We start from the raw sequence: 23,025 nt of genomic DNA on the forward strand, positions 1-23,025 counted from the left end.
GCAATTAGCCACCTCCCTCCAACATCAAAGGTAAAGATGCTGTTCCAGCAGATAACATTGCTGGTTTTGCCAGCTGACTGGACTTAGCTGAATTTCAGGAGAGAGAGTTGATTGTAAAGGGTGTTGGTAAGACCACCCTGGAGTACACTAAGTGGATTTGGTCTCGTCATTAAAAAGTGTATACTTGTTGCAGTGGATTTGTCATATGAGGAGATTGCGTAGACTAGGCCTCTGGAGCTCAGAAGAAAGAGGTGATCTCACTGGAACTTAGCACATTCATAGAGCGCTTGACAGGAATCAAGGGATTTGGGGATAGTGTAGGGAAATGGAGCTCAGGTAGAAGATCAGCCACGAAATTGATAAATGGCACAGCAGGTTCAAATAGCCCTAAGGCCCCCTGCTAATTGTATTATTATGAGATGGAACAACTAAATAGGAGACGACATCAAAATGTCAAGAGTTTCAACTTAATTTTTTTATGCATTCATGTTCTCCAGCATTTGATTGAATTATATTTTGATGGAAATGCTTTTTCAGCCTATTGTTTTAGTGTTGTCACTAAAATGTTGACATTGTGAAAAATTGCCTTGGATTCATCTCAATTTAGTATTACCCCTGCACATCCCAGGAGGATTGACTACTTGGGCATCAACCTTATTGAAATAAGAATTGTGATTTATGTTTGCCTCTGGATCTATTTTCCATTTAATTTTCTAAATTACAGACAGCTACATTCAATTGGCAAAGATATGCATTTTATAGCCAAATATTTCAATAATTGTCAACAGATTTAGGAGTGCAGTCCTCAATTTTCTATTTTCAACCTCAACTTCAGTCTAGAAGTCAAGTTTGTGCCCTTCAGTACTGTGTTGGATATTTTGCTACCATTTCGTTTTTCCAATGTCTTTCAATCTTCCCTTCTGACCTCCCCAGCTGAACTCCCAGACTCTGCAACATTTCTTGTCACTGCCTCTGAACCTCTGAATCCTCCCCCGAACCTACCTCTGAACGATCCATGAACCACCCTCTCAAATCTCCCCCTTCCCCCACTCGCTGCTTCCTGCTCCCCTCCCCCCTCCCCTCTCTCCTTCCCTCCCCCCCTCCCCTTCCTATCTCCCCTTCCCATCTCTTTTTTGTAAGATGGACTATTTCTTAATTTCCTTTTGTGTGTTTACAGCAAATTGTTACCTATGTAATTAATCTTCAGCATTGATTTGAGTACTGTGCATTAGGAGTACTGATCTGCACCAAGCTAGCTCTGCTGTTTGGTTCAATTAATAACTGGTTGATATTGCACAGAGGAATTGGGTTTTGTGCGCAAATGTTTGAGTTTCCCAGCTCTGCCAAAAGACAGTAAGGTCCTAATATTTTTTTCAGTCGCTACATTTATCCTTGATGCACTAGGTGGTGGTGACCTTATTAAAATCAAATCACTGTAAATAATTTTTCTTTTGTAGACTAATTAGTCTTTGAGTATTACTGCTCTGTTCTTCAACACCTGAATGCTATATGTTTATTCATGCATGTGATTAACTTCAAGTGTTATTCTTCTAGGATGTCGATGAGTGGAATATTAGTCGTCTGAATACAATTTTAGATGTGGTGGCTGAAGAAAGTGGGATTGCTATTGAAGGTGTGAACACACCGTATTTGTATTTCGGTATGTGGAAAACTACTTTTGCTTGGCACACGGAAGATATGGATCTGTACAGCATTAACTACCTACATTTTGGAGAGCCAAAGTCTTGGTAGGTGAAATACTTAAGTGGCATTTCCGTTTCACTTCTTGCTGTGTATTTTTAAGGACCAATAAAGAAAATATTTTCACTTCCCCCGAATGAAAAATACACTGTTTAAAACAAGTGCGTACAGTGAAAGTTTCACAAATTTCAATCTGTGGAGTTAAAAAATACTGCATTGGGTTGAATTGAAATAGCATATTGCTTCAATTCTTGTGTATTGATCACTTGCTACTAAATTAAGCTTGTATAAGTTATAACAAGTGAGCACATTGTCTTTGGTTCTGTGGTTTTCCATTGTGTTGACTTGCCTGAATATGATAGACAAGGGAATCCAGCAACAGGTGTCATTACAGAAAAGTTGTTGAGCCAGTGCTGAAAGCCTGGGATGAATGGAAGAGTGGAGGTGATTGGTGGTGAGGTGAGCATTGTGTGTGAGTCTCTGGTCTAGATAATAGACGAGTTTGCTGATGCTCTTTAACTCTGACCTTAGTTTAAGAATAATATAAATGCTCTAACACAATTAAGAGTAGGTTGCAGAAAATTCCTTGTCATTTGTATTAGAATATATAAATTGTTATTTTTGTGGTACAACTGCAAACTCTGCTTAAAAGTGGTGGATGAATACATTGAGCTTATTTCTTGTATGTTGTGGATGAAGAGCCAGTTAGACTGGAACAGTAACTGCAACAGGCCTTTAATTCCATTTACACTTCAAACATACATGCAGGGGAGTTCAAGTGGGAGAGTTTCCCAGCAAATCAAATATGTATTGTATAAAACACAATGAGATGGTGGAACAGATGATTGACAGTTTATCAGATGTGACCATGGACATTTTTGGCAACACTTGTGTTCAGATAGCTTATCTAGGGCCTTCCGTTGTCCTATACATAAGTTTGAGACAGAGGGCCACTTTTTAGTATTTCAGTGTTAAAATGGTGCCAGAAATCGTTATTCTCAAATGCATTGTGCTTTGGATACATAAGACCATAAGATATAGGAGCAGAATTAAGCCATTTGGCCCATGGAGTCTGCTCTGCCATTCAATCATAGCTGATTTTTTTTTCAACCCCATTCTTCTGCCTTCTTCCTGTCACCATTAACCCCCTTACCAATCAAGAACCTATTGATCTTTGCCTTAAATACATCTAATACTTGGCCTCCACAGCTCTCTGTGGCCATGAATTCCACAGATTCACCACCCTCTGGCTGAAGAAATACCTCCTCATCTCAGTTTTAAAGGGAAGTCCCTTTATTCTGAGGGTGTGCTTTTGGATCCTAGCCTCTCCTACTAATGGAAATATCCTCTCCATGTCCACTCTATCCAGACTTTTCAGTATCTGATAGGTTTCAATGAGATTCCACCCCCCCCCCCCCCCACCCTTCTGAACTCCATTGAGTACAGGCCCAGAGACACCAAATGCTCATTATCCATTCATACCTTGTCTGTTTCACTAGATGGTTCTCAGCCATCTAATATATTTCATTGCAGTCCAGATGAAGGGTCTTGATCCGAAACATCGACTGTCCATTTCCCTCCACAGGTGCTGCTTGACCTGCTGAGTTCCTCCAGCATTTTGTTTGTTGCTCCAGACTCCAGGATCTGCAGTCTCTTGTATCTCTAGTGAGACTTGGTTGCAGGAGGGGCAGGACTGGCAGGGACTGTTCCAGGGTTCCGTTGTTTCAGACGTGATAGAGGGGGAGGGATGAAAGGGGGAGGAGTGGCATTACTAGTCAGGGAAGATATCACAGCTGTGCGTAGACAGGACAGCCCCGAGGGCTCGTATACAGAGGCCATATGGGTGGAGCTGAGGAACAGGAAAGGTGTGGCCACACTAATAGGGTTGTATCATAGACTGCCCAATAGAGAGAATTGGAGGAACAAATCTGTAGTGAGATAGCAGACCGATTGTAATAGTAGGGGATTTTAACTTTCCACATTGACTGGGACTCCCACACTGTGAAAGGGCTGGATGGCTTGGAATTTGTCAAATGTATTCAGGAAAATTTTCTACATCAGTATATAGAGGTACCAATGAGAGAGAATACAATACTTGATCTCCTATTAGGGAACCAGACAGGTCAGGTGACAGAAGTATGTGTAGGTGAGCATTTTGGGTCCAGTGACCATAATGTCATTAGTTTCAAGTTAATTATGGATAAGGATAGTCTCGTCCTCAAGTTGAGGTTCTAAATTGGAGAAAGGCCAATGTTGTGGAAATGAGAAAGGATCTAGGAAGAGTGGATTGGGATAAGTTGTTTTCTGGCAAGGATGTGTTCAGTAAGTGGAAGGCCTTCAAAGGCGAAATTTTGAGAATGCAGAGTTTGCATGTTCCTGCCAGGATTAAAGGTAAAGTTAACAAGCATAGGGAACCTTGGTTTTCAAGGGATATTGGCAATCTGGTTAAGAAAAAAAGCGAGGTGTATAGCAGGTATAGGCAACTAGGAACAAATGAGGTACTTGAAGAGTATAGAAAATGTAAGAAAATACTAAGGAAGGAAATCAGGAAGGCAAAAAGAAGACATGAGGTTGCTTTGGCAGATAATGTGAAGGTAAACCCAAAGGGTTTCTACAAGTATATTAAGAGTAAAAGGATAGAAAGGGACAAAATTGGTCCCCGAGAAGATCAGAGTGGTCGTCTATGTGTGGAGCCTCAGGAGATGGGGGAGATCTTAAACAGTTTTTTTGCATCAGTATTTACTCAGGAAACTGGCATAGTGTATATGGAAGGAAGGGAAACAAGCAGTAGTGTCATGGAACATATAGAGATTAAAGAGGAGGGGGTGCTTGCTGCCTTACAGCAAATAAAGGTAGATAAATCCCCCGGGCCTGACAAGATATTTCCTCGGACCTTGAGAGAGACCAGTGTAGAAATTGCAGGGTCCCTGGCAGATATATTTAAAATGTCCTTAGCCACGGGTGCAGTGCTGGAGGACTGCAGAGTGGCTCATGTTGTTCTGTTGTTTACAATGGCTCTAAAAGTAAACCAGGTAATTACAAGCCGGTGAGCCTGACATCAGTAGTAGGTAAATTATTGGAAGGTGTTCTGAGAGATAGGATGTACAAGTATTTGGACAGCCAAAGGCTGATTAAGGATAGTCAGCATGGCTTTGTGCGTGGTAGATCGTGTTTAACGAATCTTGTAGAGTTTTTCGAGGAGGTTACCAAGAAAGTAGATGAAGGAAAGACTGTGGGTGTTGTCTACATGGACTTTAGTAAGGCCTTTGACAAGGTCCCACATGGGAGGTTAGTTCAGAAGGTTCAGTCACGAGGTATCCATGGAAAGGTTGTAAACTGGATTTGAAATTGGCTGTGTGGGAGAAGACAGAGAGTGGTAGTGGATGATTGTTTCTCAGACTGGAGGCCTGTGACTAGTGGTGTGCCTCAGGGATCTGTGCTGGGACCATTGTTGTTTGTTGTCTATATCAATGATCTAGATGATAATGTGGTAAATTGGATCAGCAAGTTTGCTGATGACACTAAGATTGGAGGTGTTGTGGACAGCGTGGAAGGCTTTCAAAACTTGCAGAGGGATTGGACCAACTGGAAAAATGGGCCAGGAAATGGCAGATGGAATTTAATGCAGACAAGTGTGAGGTGTTGCATTTTGGAAGGGCAAATCAAGTTAGGATATACACAGTAAATGGTGGGGCACTGAGGAGTGCGGAGGAACAAAGAGATCTGGGAGTTCAGATATATAATTCCCTGAAAGTGACGTCACAGGTAGACGGGGTTGTAAAGAAGGCTTTTGGCGTCCTGGCATTCATAAATCAAAGTATTGAGTATAGGAGTTGGGATGTTATGGTGAGGTTGTATAAGTCATTGGTGAGGCCAAATTTGGAGTATTGTGTACAGTTCTGGTCACCTAATTATAGGAAGGATATCAGTAAGATTGAAAGAGTGCAGAGAAGATTTACTAGAATGTTGCCGGGGCTTCAGGAGTTGAGTTACAGGGAAAGACTGAACAGGTTAGGACTTTTATTCCTTGGAGCATAGAAGAGTGAGGGGAGATTTGATAGAGGTTTACAAAATGATGAGGGGTATAGACAGAGTTAATGCGAGTAGGCTCTTTCCACCTAGATTAGGAGAGATAAGTACGAGAGGACATGGCTTTAGGGTGAAAGGGGAAAGGTTTAGGGGGAACATTAGGGGGAACTTCACTCAGAGTGGTGGCAGTGTGGAACGGGTTGCCATCTGAAGTGTTAAATGCAGGCTCATTCTTAAGAATAAATTGGATAGATACATGGACGGGAGAGGTCTGGAGGGTTATGGACTGGGTGTAGGTAAATGGGACTAGCAGAATAAAGTTTCGGCTCAGACTAGAAGGGCTGAATGGCCTGTTTTCTGTGCTGTAGTGTTCTATGGTTCTAACATATTTCATACCTAGTTACAATACATTCATCTATTGTTCCTTTTTAACTCTTTTGTATTCCCTGACTCAGATTTTCAATGTATCTCTCAAAGTGTTGATTTTAATTCCTGTTAATTCAGTCCTCTAACTTATCTGTTGCAATGTGACCTTGTATGTTACCTGTATATTTGGCCAAGTATCCCAGAATACCTCAGGGTCATGTTACATTTGCTGTCTGTCTCGTCACTGAACAAATATGTACCTGTATACATATTGAAGATCAGGATTTTTACTGCAACTGTGACACTTTACTGTTATTGTTTTTACCTGTACTACATCAATGCACTCTGTACTAACCCAATGTAACTGCACTGTGTAATGAATTGATCTATACGGTCGGTATGCAAGAGAAGTTTTTCACTGTACCTCGGTACAAGTGACAATAATAAACTAATACCGATACTGATAATTATGTCAAGTGGCTGCAGTCTGTGTAAACTTCATGCAGTTGTGTTCCAGTTGATGGCATTCTTTGTTAGCACGGGTGTGTCCTGGTGATTTTAATTGCTGATTGCTGATTGTTGCTTGCAATGGCAATATTAGATTGGGGATTCTGTAATATCAGTGTAGGATACAATATAAATAAGTTGAAAACTGGTGTTTGCTTATTATCAATCGTTTCTGTTAATTATACCCTGTGACTATGTCTCTCTTTGCTTCCTAACAAAGTGAACTGATCTACTCGTAACCAGCAGATTAATCTGGCACTTTTGCTTTGTTTACTGAATTTTTGTGCTTCTAAGGCACTGGTGAACTGAAAGAGTAAAGAGTAAAATTATGTGCATCTGATCATCTTTCATTTCCGTTCTCCATTGCACTCCCACTCTGAGATCTATTTTAAAAAAAAGGGTGGTGGTCCAGCTTTATTTATCGGCAATTTTTAGAGATTCAACAGCAACTGATATGATGATCTGAATTTCTTAAAAATATCTAACAATCATACAGTTCCAACACATGAATTATAAAGTGGATACATGATCACAACAGTGCAAGTTTACCCATTTTGATCTGGCTGATATAAAAACAGAAAGATTTCCAACACTTGCGGTTTATTACTTGTAGATCAGGCTGGCTATCTCACAAAAAGTTTTTTGCTGAATCTTCTTGGAGAAGATTGAAGTGTTAAGCCAAAGTTTAAATGAGTTGCACACCAGAGAGCCCTCTTGTTATATAGAAGTTTTGAATACAGTTCTGCCAATCTTACAGTAGCCATCCATCCGATTATATTTATTACAACATTTCTGAACATTTTGTCTACTCCATAGTTTACTTAGTTGACAGATATCTTAAGTATGTCTTGGATAGCAAACTATTACTTGTTTGCCTTCAGGCTTGTTTTGACGAATTATAACTTTTCATTGTATAATTTCATTTTATTGTGGTTACAGGTGTTAATTATTTTGTTTTCAACATAAAATTAATCCTAACATTAATCCTTAATTACCTACAGTTATTCAATATCCTGCTTTGTCCTTGGTCTCTTAATCTTCCAGTTAAACTAAGTGGAATTCTAGGAATAGTGTTCCATCCATCACTCAGCACTTCCATGTTTAGCATTAGCTTAAATGTTGTGGTCAGCAGTTCTACAAGTATCTGTGGTCTGTGTTTCTTTTCTGGCTTCTTTTGCTGGTATTATCTTCAAAGGATCTCTGGCTTGCAGAAATATGATGTCTTCAAGAGGGCCAGGCAAATATTCACGTTAAAATATTTTCAAACAGCAAGGCAAGAAGTAAGAATCATTAATTTGGAAGCATATTAGACAAAATTAAATAGAGAGTCAGAATGAATAGGTCTTTCTCAGACTAGAAGGTTGTAACCGAGGATTAGTTGTTCTTCCTCTATGATTTATGTTAATATCCTGGAATAAGGGGCAAGGTGTAAGGATCCATGTTTGCCAATGACATGAAAATAGGTGGGAGGGCATGTTGTGATGAGGATATTTGGACTCGACAACAGGATATAGATAGATTGAGTGGGTGAAAATTTGGCGGATGGAGTTTAATGTAGGAAAGTATGAGGTCGTGCACTTCGGTAAGAAGAATCTAAAGACAGGTTGTTGGGTAAATGGAGAAAGGTTGCAGATGAAGGAAGCACAAGAGATATCGGGGTTCTTGTGCATAAATCACAAAAAGCTAGCAGGCAGGTGCAGCAAGTGGTTAAGAAGGCAAATGGCATATTGGTCTTCATTGCAAGGGGGTTGGATTTCAGAAATAGGGAAGCATTGTTACAGTTGTACAAGGTACTGGTGAGACCACACCTGGGGTAATATGCACCATTTTTGCCTGCTTATTTAAGAAAGGATATCTTGGCATTGGAGCAGTCCAAATGAAATTCACAAGGCTATTTCCTGTATTTCCTGGGATGCGAGGGTTGCCCTATCATGAGTGGCTAAAGAAATTAGATCTATATTCTTTGGACTTCAGAAGAGTGAGCGATGATCTAATTGAAACATAAAAGATGCTTTGGGGCATGACGGTAGATGTTTCCACCAGTGTGAGAAACTAGAATGTGGGTGGGTAGTTACAAGATTAGGGGGTGGTCATTTAAAACTGAGGTGTGTAGGAACTTCTTGGTGCAGAGAGTTGTAGAGGCTAGGTCATTGTGGGTATTTGAAGAGGATGTAGGTAATATTTTGAGGGTTCTGGGGAATTGGCATAGAAGAGGTGATGAGGCCTGGGGCAGATCAGCCAATAGTGTATTGAATGGCAGGGCAGCTTGAGGAATTGAGTGGCCTACTTGTGCTCCTATGTTATTTATGTTCTAAACCAACCATATAAACTTCTTCATTGGCCATGAATTAAAAAAAAATTGGGAGATAGACAGAGTGGATTACAAATATTAAATGAGTCAAGCAGTAATTTTAACTTAGTACACTATTTAAAAATCTTGATTAAAAAATCATTAAAAAAAGCAGTGAACATAGTTTTTGAAGTTGAATTTTTTCTCAATTTGCTGATTCTGTTGATTACCCCGGGGAAGATGGAAAGTAGGAAAGCATCATTGCCAGTGTTTTTGGGACAGCCATTTCATTGACTACAGCTATTGGTGATATTCTCCAGCCTTGTTTACAAATTTTTGTTCATTTTTGCATCATCATTCGTTTTGTCACTTAAATCACTTCTCTCCTTCCTCCAAACTTTCTTAAAACATTACATTTTTTTACTTTTCCAGATCTGAATGTACACAGTCTTTGTCCCAGGGTTGGGGAATCAAGAGCTAGGGGGCACAGGTTTAAGGTGAGAGCGGATAGATTTAATGGGAACCTGAGGGGCAACTTTTTCACCCAGAGGGTGGTCCGTATATGGAATGAGCTGCCATATTAATTCTGTTTCTCCCTCGTGTTAGATACTGTGTCACCATCTGACTACTTTGAGCATTTTCCAGATGTTGTACTTCACAGCTTTTTTAAAGAGATTATAGTTGACATTGGGGTCGGTTCTGATATCACTGTCACAGCTGGACTGTAGTTATATTCAAAAACTCCAGTAGATCAGGGTATAATGTGGTCTGATCCTCATTAGGATCAGTTGCCTGCTGCAGTTTCTTACCCAAAAGTGGTGCTTTCTGCAACTGATGATGTCTACAGATTATATTTAATTTCACTATAGTATTTATTCAATATCTTCTTAATGAAAATAAACAATGCACTCAGTGATATGATTAAGTTTTAATGGTATTTGGAATATATTTTTAGTTCTGTTTTCTGCAGGGCATAAACTTGAACTATTCAGTTTCTACCTGAAAACAGAAGCCGTATATAGTACCACTGTTGAAAATGTGATACTTCATTGCCACCTACTGGATGGCACAATTATATTTTAAGAAAAATCATAGCTTGTCTAATCTATAGATTTTAAGTATCCTGCTTTTTTGAAAGGAAGTTTCAGAAATTGCTTGACAAAAGTTTATTTTGGGAGGCTGTTTTAAGAACATAAACAAGAAATATACCTTAAATAATTGGAAGCTTGATAGATCAATTTGCATTTTTTACATTGGAATACTGATCTAAGTAACTGTACTCGGTTTTCCAAACCCAACCAAATAAAACAAATTAGTTAAAAAGAATCAGAGAAAGTTGCAAAGTAAACAAATGACACTCTTTACTGCCACGACTCAAGTTGCACACTAATTAAAAAGAAAAAATACAGCATAAAATACAAAGGTGGAACACCAAGCATCATCTCTTTATATGTGTTCGGCAGTAAAGAGATAAATAGCAGATGTCATAAATGTAAAAGAAAATATCAGAAACCTCCAGCAAACTGTGCAGCATCTGCAGGGAGAGTAAGTATGTTCTTAATCTTTGTTTTGATAACAGCCCTGCATAGTCTTTTCACATAGATGTTATCTGATCTACCGAGTTGCATTTTCTGTGGGGGATTGTTTGCCACTCTCATTGCTAGGCAAATTGTATTTTAAAAGCCAAGTACTAAAAATGCAAGAGAATTGAAATAAAAGCTGAGAAACTAGTTTGGCAGGGGGATGGGAACCAGAGTGATAGGTCAGAGCTTGGTTTCTTTAGTGTACAAGTAGATGCAGAGTGTAGAAAGTTGTGAGGAAGGATAGGCATTTGAAAGGGCAAAATTGCAGTCAGTTGGATGGGCTGAAGTGTGTCTACTTTAATGCGAGAAGTATCAGGAACAAGGCTGATGAATTTAGAGCGTGGGTAAGTACATGGAACTATGATGTGGTGGCTATTACAGAGACTTGGCTGTCGCAAGGGCAGGAATGGCCATTGGATATTCCGGGGTTTAGATGTTTCAGAAGGGACAGGGACGGAGGTAAAAGAGGTGAGGGAGTGGCTTTGCTGATCAGGGACAATGTCACAGCTGTAGAAAGGGAGGACATCCTGGAGGAATCGTCCACTGAGTCAGTGTGGGTGGAAGTCAGAAACAGGAAGGGAGTGATCAATGTTGGGAGTATTCTACAGACCCCCCAATAGCAATAGCAGCAGAGACACTGAGGAGCAGATCGGGAGGCAGATTTTGGAGAGGTGCAAAAATAACAGGGTTGTTGTCATGGGTGATATCAACTTCCCTAGTATTGATTGGCACCTCCTTAGTGTAAAGGGGATAGGTGGGACGGAGTTTGTTCGGTGTGTACAGGAAGGATTCCTGACACAGTACGCGGACAGGCCAGCTAGAGGAGAGGCCATACTGGACCTGGTACTAGGCAATGTGCCTGATCAGGTTTCAGATCTCTTGGTGGGAGAGAATTTTGGAGATAGTGACCATAACTCCTTGACCTTTACCATAGCCTTGGAGAGGGATAGGAGCAGACGATATGGGAAAGTATTTAATTGGGGGAGGGGGTATTATGATGCTATTAGGCAGGAATTTGGGAGTGTAAATTGGGAACAGATGTTCTTGGGGAAGTGCCCAGTGGAAATGTGGAGTTTGTTTAAGGAACACTTGCATGGGGCTCTGGATAGGTTTGTCCCATTGAGGCAGGGCAAGGATGGTAAAGTGAAGGAACCGTTGTTGACACGAGATGTAGAATATCTTGCCAAGAGGAAAAAAGAAGCTTACCTGAGGTTTAGAAAGCATGGGTTAGACAGGGCTCTGGAGAGTTACAAGGTAGCCAGGAGGGAGCTTGAGAATGGACTTAGGAGAGCTAGAAGGATGCATGAGAAGTCCTTGGCGAGTAGGAGGAAGGAAAACCCCAAGGTGTTCTACACGGATGTGAAGAATAAGAGGATGACTAGAGTGAGGGTAGGACCAATTAGGGATAAAAGAGGAAACATGTGCCTGGAGTCGGAAGAGGTAGGGGAGGTCCTTAGTGAATACTTTGCTTCAGTATTCACCAGAGAGAGAGAGACCTTGACGTTTGTGAGGATGGTGTATGACAGACTGATATGCTAGGGCATGTCGACGTGAGGAAAGAGGATGTGCTGGAACTATTGAAAAACATTAGGATAGATAAGTCACCGGGGCCGGACGGGATATATCCAAGGGAAGCTAGGGAAGAGATTGCTGCGCATTTGGCAACGGTATTCGTCCTCACTGGCCACAGGAGTAGTGCCAGATGATTGGAGGGTGGCAAATGTTGTTCCTTTGTTTAAGAAAGGGAGTAGGGATAACCCTGGGAACTACAGACTAGTGAGTCTTACTTCAGTGGTGGGCAAATTACTGGAGAAGATTCTTAGAGACAGGATTTATGGGCATTTAGAGAAGCATAGACTGATTAAGGACAGTCAGCATGGCTTCGTGAGGGGCAGGTCGTGCCTCACGAGCCTGATTGAATTCTTTGAGGATGTGGAAAAGCACATTGATGAAGGTAGAGCAGTGGATGTGGTGAACATGGATTTTAGTAAGGCGTTTGATAAGGTTCCTCATGGAAGGCTTATTCAGAAAGTCAGGAGGCATGGGATCCAGGGAAACTTGGCTGTGTGAATTCAGAATTGGCTCGCCCATAGAAGACAGAGGGTGGTGGTAGATGGAACATATTCTGCCTGGAGGTCGGTGACCAGTGGTGTTCCACAGGGATCTGTTCTGGGACCCCTGCTCTTCATGATTTTTATAAATGACTTGGATGAGGACGTGGAAGGGTGGGTTAGTAAGTTTGCTGATGAGACAAAGGTTGGTGGTGTTGTGGATAGTGTAGAAGGTTGCTGTAGATTACAACAGGATATTGATAAATGCAGAGCTGGGCTGAGAAGTGGCAGATGGAGTTCAACCTGGATAAGTGTGAAGTGATACACTTTGGGAGATCGAATTTTTTGGCAGAATACAAGGTTAATGGCAGGACTCTTAGCAGTGTGGAGGAACAGAGGGATCTTGGGGTCCATGTCCATAGATCCCTCAAGGTTGCCACGCAGGTCGATAGGGTTGTTAAGAAGGCATATGGAGTGTTGGCCTTAATTAGTTGGGGTATTGAGTTCAAGAGCCACGAGATAATGTTGCAGTTCTATAGAACTCTGCTCAGACCACACTTGGAGTATTGTGTTCAGTTCTGGTCGCTTCATTATAGGAAGGATGTGGAATCCTTAGAGAGGGTGCAGAGGAGATTTACCAGGATGTTGCCTGGATTGGAGAGCATGGCTTAAGAGGATAGCTTGAGTGAGCTGGGGCTTTTCTCTTTGGAGAAGAGGAGGATGAGAGGTGACTTGATAGAGGTGTACAAGATGATAAGAGGCATAGATCGAGTGGACATTCAGAGACTTTTTCCCAGTGCGAGGGGACATAATTTTAAAGTGATTGGAGGAAGGTATAAGGGGGCTGTCAGGGGTAATTTTTTTTTACCCAGAGTGAGTGGTGGGTGCGTGGAATGCACTGCTGGCGGAGGTTGTGGGGGCAGATACATTAGGGACACTTAGGAGGCTCTTAGATAGACACATGAATGATAGAAAAATAGGGGGCTATGTGGGAGGGAAGGGTTAGATAGATCTTAGAACAGGATAAAATGTCAGCACAACATTGTGGGCTGAAGGGCCTGTACTATGCTGTAGTGTTCTATGTTAATACTCAACAGGTCGGTAGAAAAAAAAAGTTAATGTTTCCCGTTGCTAAGGTAAAAATAAATGTTTTGAACAATTTAGCAAGGAAATGAAAGGGAGGAAAAGATGAAAGAGAAAGGCTGACAAATTGCAAAGGAGGTGGGGGTTAAATGATAAAAAGGATTTTGTGGCACAGCAAAATGGGCTTGTGACAGGACAAGTTAAGGATCAAAAAAACTGGATCAGGAAGAGGTATAAAAGGCAATGCTATAGCCAGTCAAACAGCAGATGGCTGAAAAGGTTCTAAAATTAAAATATGTGATCATGTTCCTTGAACTTGCATTGAGCTTTATTATTAGAATGCTGAGGACAAGGAGATCATAATGGGAGTGAAGCAGAGAATTAAACAAAACATAGCTGGAATCTTAGAATCCTGCTGTGGACTAAATGGATTTGTTTTGCAAATTGTCCATTGATTTCCCTGTATGAACTTTCAGGTTATGCTCTGAAATCTCTGCAGAGTTACAGCAGTTACCAAGGCTTCAGTGCCTTGCAGATAATGCCCAGGTCAAGTAGAAAAGAGACCTCAATAATGCACAGCAACAAGTCCTGAAACATCAGCAAACAGAATACTGTGGATGCAAATGGGAAATAAAACAGAAAGTGTTAGAAATACTCAATAGGTCACGCAGCGTCTGTGGAGAGAAAAATGGTTAATGTTTCAGGTCGTTGTGTGAAAATGTTTTGGGTATCACTGCTTTAGATTCATATCATGTGACTGAAGTGTCACAAACCAGCAACAAAAGAAACACACTGTGCATGATTCAGTGTTAAAAACTATTTTATTAATCACTACTTATGATAATACGTAAAATAAAAGTCAAAAAAAAATGTTAGTATGTTAGAATTCAAGAATGTTAAACCTCGAACGTTAACCCCAAAACTAAACTCTTCGTGTGTGTGTGTGACAAAGTCCAAAACTCCCAGTTCCTGAATGGTTCTTAAAGTTCAGTTCCGCAAGCCATAAGGTGAAACATGAGCAAGGGCTTCTTCAACAACCACCGTTGTCTGAAGATAAGATGTAGATGTAGAAAAACATAGAGAGAGTACATACGAAATCCAAATGTTCCACGATGGAACCCAAACGACACTTCAGTGTTTACTCGGTAGTGACTTCCTCACCCCGAAAAGCATCCGAACCGTGGTCGTCCACACACAAATACCTGTTTCCTTCTACAGGTCAGCAACAAAGTGAACTCCACCGGATTACTTCCAACTTCCATACATGGATTTCAGTGGCAAACACAGTTATTGTTTCTCATCCATCGATAGAGAAAACAAGCAGGCTGGTGTCTCTCTCCCTTCTCTCTCTCTCTCCTTCTTCTTCTTCAACAACGTCACTACGTCCTTTATCTTCTATTGACGTAAGCACGCCCCACACACACATACACACACACTCTCTATCTTAAAGGGACTTTCACTGAGTCCATAACACCTCCCACCTAAAAAAAAATTTTCCCAAGAAAATTTTAACCGCGCATACAGTTAGTAATGTTAATAATTATCATGCTACACAACTACAGACTATCAGATTAGTACAGATACATGTTTCCCATTTAACATCGGGAAAGACAATCAGCAATCACATTATCTTTGCCTTTAATGTGAGTTATCATGAGATCAAACTCTTGCAAAATTAAACTCCAGTTTAACAGCCTTCTGTTCTTGTTTTTGACTCGGCTCAGAAACACCAATGGGTTATGATCTGTATACACAGTCAATGGTTTCTGAGCGGTGCAAACATATACACTGAAATGTTGCAAGGCTAAAACAAGCAACAGTAATTCTTTCTCTATGGTGGAATAATTCTTTTGATGCTCATTAAATTTCTTTGAAAAGTAAGCTACAGGATGGTCAATATCATCAAGGTCACCCTTCTGCAACAACACAGCTCCTGCAGCTTCATCACTGGCATCTACTGCTAATGAAAATGGCTTTTCAAAGTCAGGTGTTTTCAAAGCAATAAGTCTTCAGCATATTTTTGAGAGTAGAATGAAATCTCTCCAGAGCTCCTTGAGATTCTGGGTGATATGCAGATGATACAATCTGCTTTGCTCCCAGCTCATAGACTATTTGTTGAAAAATTTTTGACATAAAATTACTACCTTGATCAGATTGGATTTCTTTTGGCAAACCAAACAAGGTAAAAAATTTTACAAGAGCCTTTGACACCGTCTTGGCCTTAATATTTCTAAGGGGTATTGCCTCTGGAAATCTAGAAGTGGCACACATGATGGTTAACAAATACTGATTTCCAGTCTTAGACTTTGGTAAGGGGCCAACACAGTCCACAATCACCTTCGAAAAGGGTTCACCAAAAGCAGGAATTGGTTTCAAAGGAGCCACAGGGGGTTTTTGATTTGGTTTACCTACCATCTGACATGTGTGGCAGGTTCGACAAAACATCACCACATCTTTTCTCAAACCAGGCCAATAGAATTGTTTCAAGATCTTCCCTACAGTTTTATTCACACCAAAATGACCACCCAAAGGCATACTATGGGCCAGGTTTAAAATCTCATCCCTATAAACTTTTGGAACAACAACCTGATGAATAACTTCCCATTCCTCAGTAACAGGAACATGAGGAGGTCTCCATTTCCTCATTAACACTCCATTTTTGACATAGTATCCAGTTGGCACTTTTTCAATCTCCTCACATGAGAGTGCTTTTTCTTTCAATTCTGTCAACTCAGGGTCCTTTGTCTGTTCCACCATGAAATCCTTCCTCGACAAAGACAAATCTTTAAATTCAGGCTCACTGTAAGGATGTTGATCCTCCAGTGAAGACAGAAAAGTCTCAGATAAGGCATCAAAATTTTCTTCCTGTTTAGGACTGTCACAAGGAACCACATCAGACTGCACCGGACTGTCTGTCTTGGCTAATTCTCTAGCTCTAGCTCGAGTCACCGCACATGATGGGTAAACATCTGGATCATTCTCAGACTCATCAATCCTTGGTTTGGTTGTTAACCGTACCACAGGATCACTTTCTCCATTTGCAAGGTCATTTCCCAATAACAAAGAAACTCCTTCCACTGGCAAACTAGGTCTTATCCCTATCTCAACTGGTCCTTCTACGAACTTTGACTTTAAAATCACCCTGTGAAAAGGGACAGACATGGTCTCACCTGTAACGCCTCGTACTAGATTTACTTCACCAGTGTCACTTTCTTCACCAAAATTTAAAACACTGTCCAGCAAGAGAGATTGACTAGCCCCAGTATCTCTAAGAATTTTCACTGGCACCTGGGGTGACTCATCATTCAGTGAAACAAAACCCTCTGATACATACGAACGGAATTCCTGTCTCACCTCCTCCAACTCTTCCGCTTTTACCTCTTGCAAGGACTGATCTTTAACAGCATCTCCTAAACCTTTTCGATTTTTAATTGCCTGAAAGCAAGCATTGGGCACAGCTTCCTTCTTTTTCTTCAAAAGGGCACAATTAGATATCACGTGGCCAGGTTTCCTACAGTAATAACAAGTACACTCAACAGGTTTCTCCAGCCCTGGCTTCTTTTCATCTTTTCCTTTTTTGATTACCTCCCAATTTAATCTCCGGTTTACCTGGATTGTCTTTGTAACTCTTTTGAAAGGTTTTAGGTTGTCCCCATTTGGATTTATGGGTTAAAGCATAATCATCTGCCAACCTAGCAGTTTCTTGTAAAGTTTCCACTGCCTTTTCATTTAAATATGTTGTTAATTCAGCTGGAACACATCTTTTAAAGTCTTCCACCAGTATCAATTCTGTCAATTTATCGTAATCCCCATCTACATTTTTAGCCAGGCACCATCGTTCAAAACATATTCTCTTTCCATTGGCAAATTCCATATAAGTCTGATCTGCAGATTTCCTCAAGTCTCTGAATTTTTGTCTATAAGCCTCAGGGACCAATTCATAGGCCTTCAAAATAGCTTGTTTTACCTTGGTATAATCAGCTGCATCCTCAACAGACAAAGCAGAATAAGCTTTTTGAGCTTTACCTTTAATCACACTCTGTACCATAAGAGCCCATCCTTTCCTTGGCCAGTTTGAACTCACAGCAACCTTTTCAAAATGTTGGAAATACTGATCAACCTGATCTTCTTCAAACGGAGGGACTAATCGAACCTCCCTGCTGGCTGAAAAACCATCATCAGAATCAGATTCCGAACTCCTACGCTTCATTTGTAACTCATGCTGCCTCTGTTTCTCCTTCTCCTCACTATCCAGCTCCATCCTCTTCAATTCCATCTGCTTCATTGCTAGATCAGCCTCTATCTTCATCTGAGTTAGCTTTTGTTCAGTCACTAATTTCTTTTGTTCGGCCTCTAATCTCTTTTCCTCTCGTTCAGCTTCTAATTTATTTTGTTCTCGTTCGGCCTCTAATCTCTTTTGCTCTCGTTCAGCCTCTATCTTTAACTGGGTTTGTTCTCGTTCAGCTTCTATCTTTGCCAGCTGCACCTGTGCCTCAGAAATTGCTATTTCACTGCCAGGAAACTGTTTTAACACTTCCTTCTCAAACACCTTCTTTTCCACATAATGGCCAGCTATCAATCTCTGAATATCTGCCTTTCTCATAGACTGCTTTACTTCTGTAAGGTTTAGCCTTGTAGCAATCTTTATCAAATCATCCTTTTTCGCCACCTCCAATCCCTTTTGGGTTGGTGACTCCAAAAATGCCTTAATATCCATTGCTGCTGGTTCACACACACAAGCCAATTAAAAAGAATTTATCAGACCTCCCTCAAAAATCTTTGGATTGAATCTCGAACAAATCTCGTCAATCTGGGGTACAATCCCAGACGACACTCGTTAACCTTGGGAACTATCCCGGACCAGCCCCCAATTTTGTCACAAACCAGCAACAAAAGAAACACACTGTGCATGATTCAGTGTTAAAAACTATTTTATTAATCACTACTTATGATAATACGTAAAATAAAAGTCAAAAAAAAATGTTAGTATGTTAGAATTCAAGAATGTTAAACCTCGAACGTTAACTCCAAAACTAAACTCTTCGTGTGTGTGTGTGACAAAGTCCAAAACTCCCAGTTCCTGAATGGTTCTTAAAGTTCAGTTCCGCAAGCCATAAGGTGAAACATGAGCAAGGGCTTCTTCAACAACCACCGTTGTCTGAAGATAAGATGTAGATGTAGAAAAACATAGAGAGAGTACATACGAAATCCAAATGTTCCACGATGGAACCCAAACGACACTTCAGTGTTTACTCGGTAGTGACTTCCTCACCCCGAAAAGCATCCGAACCGTGGTCGTCCACATACAAATACCTGTTTCCTTCTACAGGTCAGCAACAAAGTGAACTCCACCGGATTACTTCCAACTTCCATACATGGATTTCAGTGGCAAACACAGTTATTGTTTCTCATCCATCGATAGAGAAAACAAGCAGGCTGGTGTCTCTCTCCCTTCTCTCTCTCTCTCCTTCTTCTTCAACAATGTCATTACGTCCTTTATCTTCTATTGACGTAAGCACGCCCCACACACACATACACACACACTCTCTATCTTAAAGGGACTTTCACTGAGTCCATAACAGAAGGGATTGTGGAAGTTGTGGTTGTAGTATCACTTAATTGTACAGTCAATGAAACTGAAAATCAAGTGCACATGTGGTTTTGTTATGGTTTTTGTTGGGTGGGTTGGAGCGGATTTGGTCGTGTGTGCATGGGGAAAGCATGCTTAGGACATGCTGGGATCAAATAAGAGTTATTTGGTGCATACACAAATATGTGTGCATATATAGGTATACACACACATCAGCTGTAGTTCCCAAGTACGCCTATGTGGATCAGAGTGCATCATGCACAGTGAATGCAGCATATCGAACAGAGAGAAGTAGTAAATCGCTGTTCTACCTGCAGGTGATGTTTGAGCTTGAGGACTTATGGAAAGGAAGGAGTTTTGAGGGGCGTGCAAAGATATTATAGAATGGAGAGTGGATCTTGGGGGCATTTGAAAAATCAAACCAAGGACTATGGTTGAAATTACCCTTTGCAATGCTGAAACAGGTGAAAAAGCAGTTTTTGATGCTGGGATCATGCTGGAGGTGCTGAAGTTGACAGATGATGATCCACTGAAGTTGAAGGAATTTGGAAGGTGAATGGAAAGTGAATTCAGTGAGATCTGTATCTGGCCTCTGGGAGGAAGGGGAGGTAGTTGATTTCAAATGAAAGAAATGTGACTTAGGTGGTTGTAGCCTTTGAACTTTCATATTCAGAAGTTTTGTCATTGGGTTATCTTATGTCACCTTTTGCACATTGGGTAATAGAACTTGTTATAGACCAGAGATTGAGATTACCAGACGTGCAGGATTGCTTCATTATGAGCAGTATGATTATTTCCCGGTTTTAACTCTGAACTTGGCCAAGAGGATGTATACTGTATTTTGAACCAAATTATTTTAACTTGCTGAGAAATTAATTTCTTACAGCTCAGTACGACTTTCACAGAAATGCCAGTGAAAATCCTGCACACTTTCTGGGAAACATTCTAGATTGTGCTCTAGAGGAAATTACAGCTTTCAGCTCTGAATAGCTGTTTGAATGTGTGTGTTGCATAAGGAAGAGTGATACTGGCAAGCTGGGTGGGAGGACTAAGTGCTGAAGATATTTGCCGAGGATTTCTTCACCTCTTTGCTTTGGACTCGTGTGTTTTTTTTAAGCTTTTCAAGTAATGACATTGGCTCAACAGATTGAAGACAGAACATTCCAACTACATTATCTACAAAGGAATCAAAATGCTACTCATTTCCACGCCTTAATTTCTTTTGGACTTGAAATATTGTGATCACTTTTTTGAAAACTTTATGTTAAAGTATATCTCTGCTCTGTGTTTAAAGACAACAAATATGGTGATCCTTGTGGTGTTGGTATTAGTTTATGCTTTATAAAAGCATAGAAAATATAGCTAATGTTTTTGAATGTAACTGAAATTTTTCTATTAAAGTGAAGGTGTCTTTAAAGAAACAGGTCTTTAAAGAAAATATTTGTTTCTTCATGTGGAACAAATTCTGTTAAATGTGGTATCAGTAGCCATGTTCTTCTTCATAAATAAAGAGCCTTCTTGTTGATTATGCCTTACTTTTTAAGTAAAGGCGAAAATAATTGAAGAAAGACATGACAAGAAAGCATTCAGCAGTTAAGGTTCCCTTATCTGAAACAGCAAATGCATTCCTATGTTGACATTAAATTTTCTTCTTTGAACCACAGTAATCTTGTCTTCTCTTACTAGTTCTAGGTATTAGCTATGTTGCAATTTGTAATCAGTTTTTATCTCCAAGGGTGACATTTCATTATTTCGGATTTAAATTTAGAATTTTGAGCTATCAAAATAACATGAATGCTTTAGACACCTGCAGATCTTTATTGTGGACTGATGTAATCAGTTCTTTTGACTATCGCGTGTTATTCAGTACACATCATTAATTTGGCTTTTTGCCGAGTTTCAGGCAGGAAAGCTATTCTGAAATAATTTCATGGGTATTGCTGTGATTACTAAATAGATGGTAGTTAGATTAACAGAGCTGGGCTTTAAGTTAAAGTAAAAAAAAATGACATTGAACTTCATAATATGTTCGGTCCAACAAGTCCCTTGGCTTTTGCCATCCATACAAGCAGATGGTTCCAATCAGATTAAATTCCATAGTTAGATCTCTTGTATTTAACTTTGTATCTAATTTCATTTGAGGCCTCACAACAATTAAAAATGTTCTCTTTATGTGCCTGTCTCTTGTATTTTAAACCCTTCTTTCCCTCACCATCTCCCTGTGCCCTACTATGTTCTGAGATCTTTGCCCTCCAGTTCTGGTCCTATATCATCCATCAATTTTTTTCTTCTACCCTTGATGGGAGTACCTTCAGCTGCCTTGCTTTTGATGTCTGGAGATGCCTCCCTTAAACTCTTTACCCCTCTCTCTTCCTTTGAGATGCTTGTTAAAATTTTCATTTTGAGAAAGGTTTTGGTCACCTATTCTAATGTCCCTTTGGGGAAATACTCCTCTGAGATGTTGGGATGTTTTATTATGCAGCTGAGCAATGCCTCATGACCTGGAGGAGGGAATGAAATGTAAGGTTTCTGGGTTTGCTGCTGATACAAGAATAGGCGGATGGGCATGTTGTGATGGGGATGCTGTGATTCTGCAGTAGGATAGAGAGAGATTGAGAGAGTGGGTGAAAATCTGGTAAATGGAGTTTAATGTGGGGAAATGTGAGGTCATGCACTTAAAGAAGAGGAATCAAAAGGTGGATTATTATATAAATGGAGAGAGACTACAAATAAGTGAAGTTCAGAAGGTTCTAGTGCATGAATTGCAACAAGTTAGTAGATGGGTCCAGCAAGTAGTTAAGGAGGCAAACAGCATGTTGGCCTTTATTATGGAGGGGTTGGAGTTTAAGAATAGAGAGATTTAGTTACAAGTTTATGGGGTGTTTGCAAGGCGACACCTGTAACACTGTGCAGTTTTGGTCCCCTTAACTAAAAAGGAATATAGTTACTTTGGAGCAACACACACACACACACACACACACACACACACACACACACACACACACACACACACACACAAAATGCTGGAGGAACTCAGCAGGTCAGGTAGCATCTAGGGAAGGAAATAAACAGTTTACTTTTCTGGTCAAGACCTTTCATCAGGACTGGAAAGGACGAGGGCAAAAGCTAGAATAAAAGGGTCCCCTCTTCCTTTCCAGTCCTGATGAAGGGTCTCGGCCCGAAACATTGACTGTTAATTTCTCTCTAGAAATGATGACTGACCTGCTGAGTTCCTCCATTATTTTGTGTGTGTTGCTTCAGATTCCAGCATCTGCAGAATCTTTTGTGTCATAGTTACTTTGGAAGCAGTCCAAGGGAGATTCACCAGGCCAATTCCTGGGATGAGAGGGTTGTCCTGTCAAGAGAGGCTAGACAAGTTTTGGTCTTTATGCCTTGGAGTTGAAAAGAATATGGGGTGTCCCTATTCTAATATACAAGATCTTAAGGGGGCTTGACAGGGTAGATGTTGAGATCTTTTCTCCAGTGGGAGAGTCATGAGTAAGAGAACATAGCTACAAAATAAGGGGTTGGTCATTTAACACTGAGATGCACAGAAATTTGTTCTCTGAGGGTAGTGAATCTCTGGAATTCTCTGCCCCTGAGGGTGGTGGAGACCAGGTCATTAGATATATTTAAGGTGGAGATGGATAAATATTTGAAAGATTGAGGAATTGGAAGTTATGGGGAACTGGCACAGAAGAGCAGTGATAGATCAGCCATGATCATATTGAATGGTGGGGCAAGCTTGAGGGGTCTGGTGGCCTCCTCCTGCTCCTGTTTTGTGTTGGTTGTTCTTGTGCAATGTAAGTGAGACACATGGATAGG

The 23,025-nt window shown here is 40.6% G+C and overlaps 1 protein-coding gene across 3 annotated transcripts in view; it reads left to right on the forward strand.

Annotated features, from left to right (window-relative positions):
* LOC127572583 (lysine-specific demethylase 4C-like) overlaps positions 1 to 23,025 on the forward strand; it is a 276,139-nt gene that overhangs the window by 38,179 nt on the left and 214,935 nt on the right. For all 3 annotated transcript variants that reach the window (XR_007956643.1, XM_052020000.1, XM_052020001.1), the window contains exon 5: positions 1,555 to 1,748. Coding sequence is in view for 2 of the 3 variants with exons in the window: in XM_052020000.1 (XP_051875960.1) it covers positions 1,555 to 1,748 (194 nt within the window). In the remaining variant the exon portion in view is untranslated. The remainder of the gene's footprint in view (positions 1 to 1,554; positions 1,749 to 23,025) is intronic.

Source organism: Pristis pectinata, chromosome 7, assembly GCF_009764475.1.
Source record: "Pristis pectinata isolate sPriPec2 chromosome 7, sPriPec2.1.pri, whole genome shotgun sequence".
Classification (NCBI taxonomy): domain Eukaryota; kingdom Metazoa; phylum Chordata; class Chondrichthyes; order Rhinopristiformes; family Pristidae; genus Pristis; species Pristis pectinata.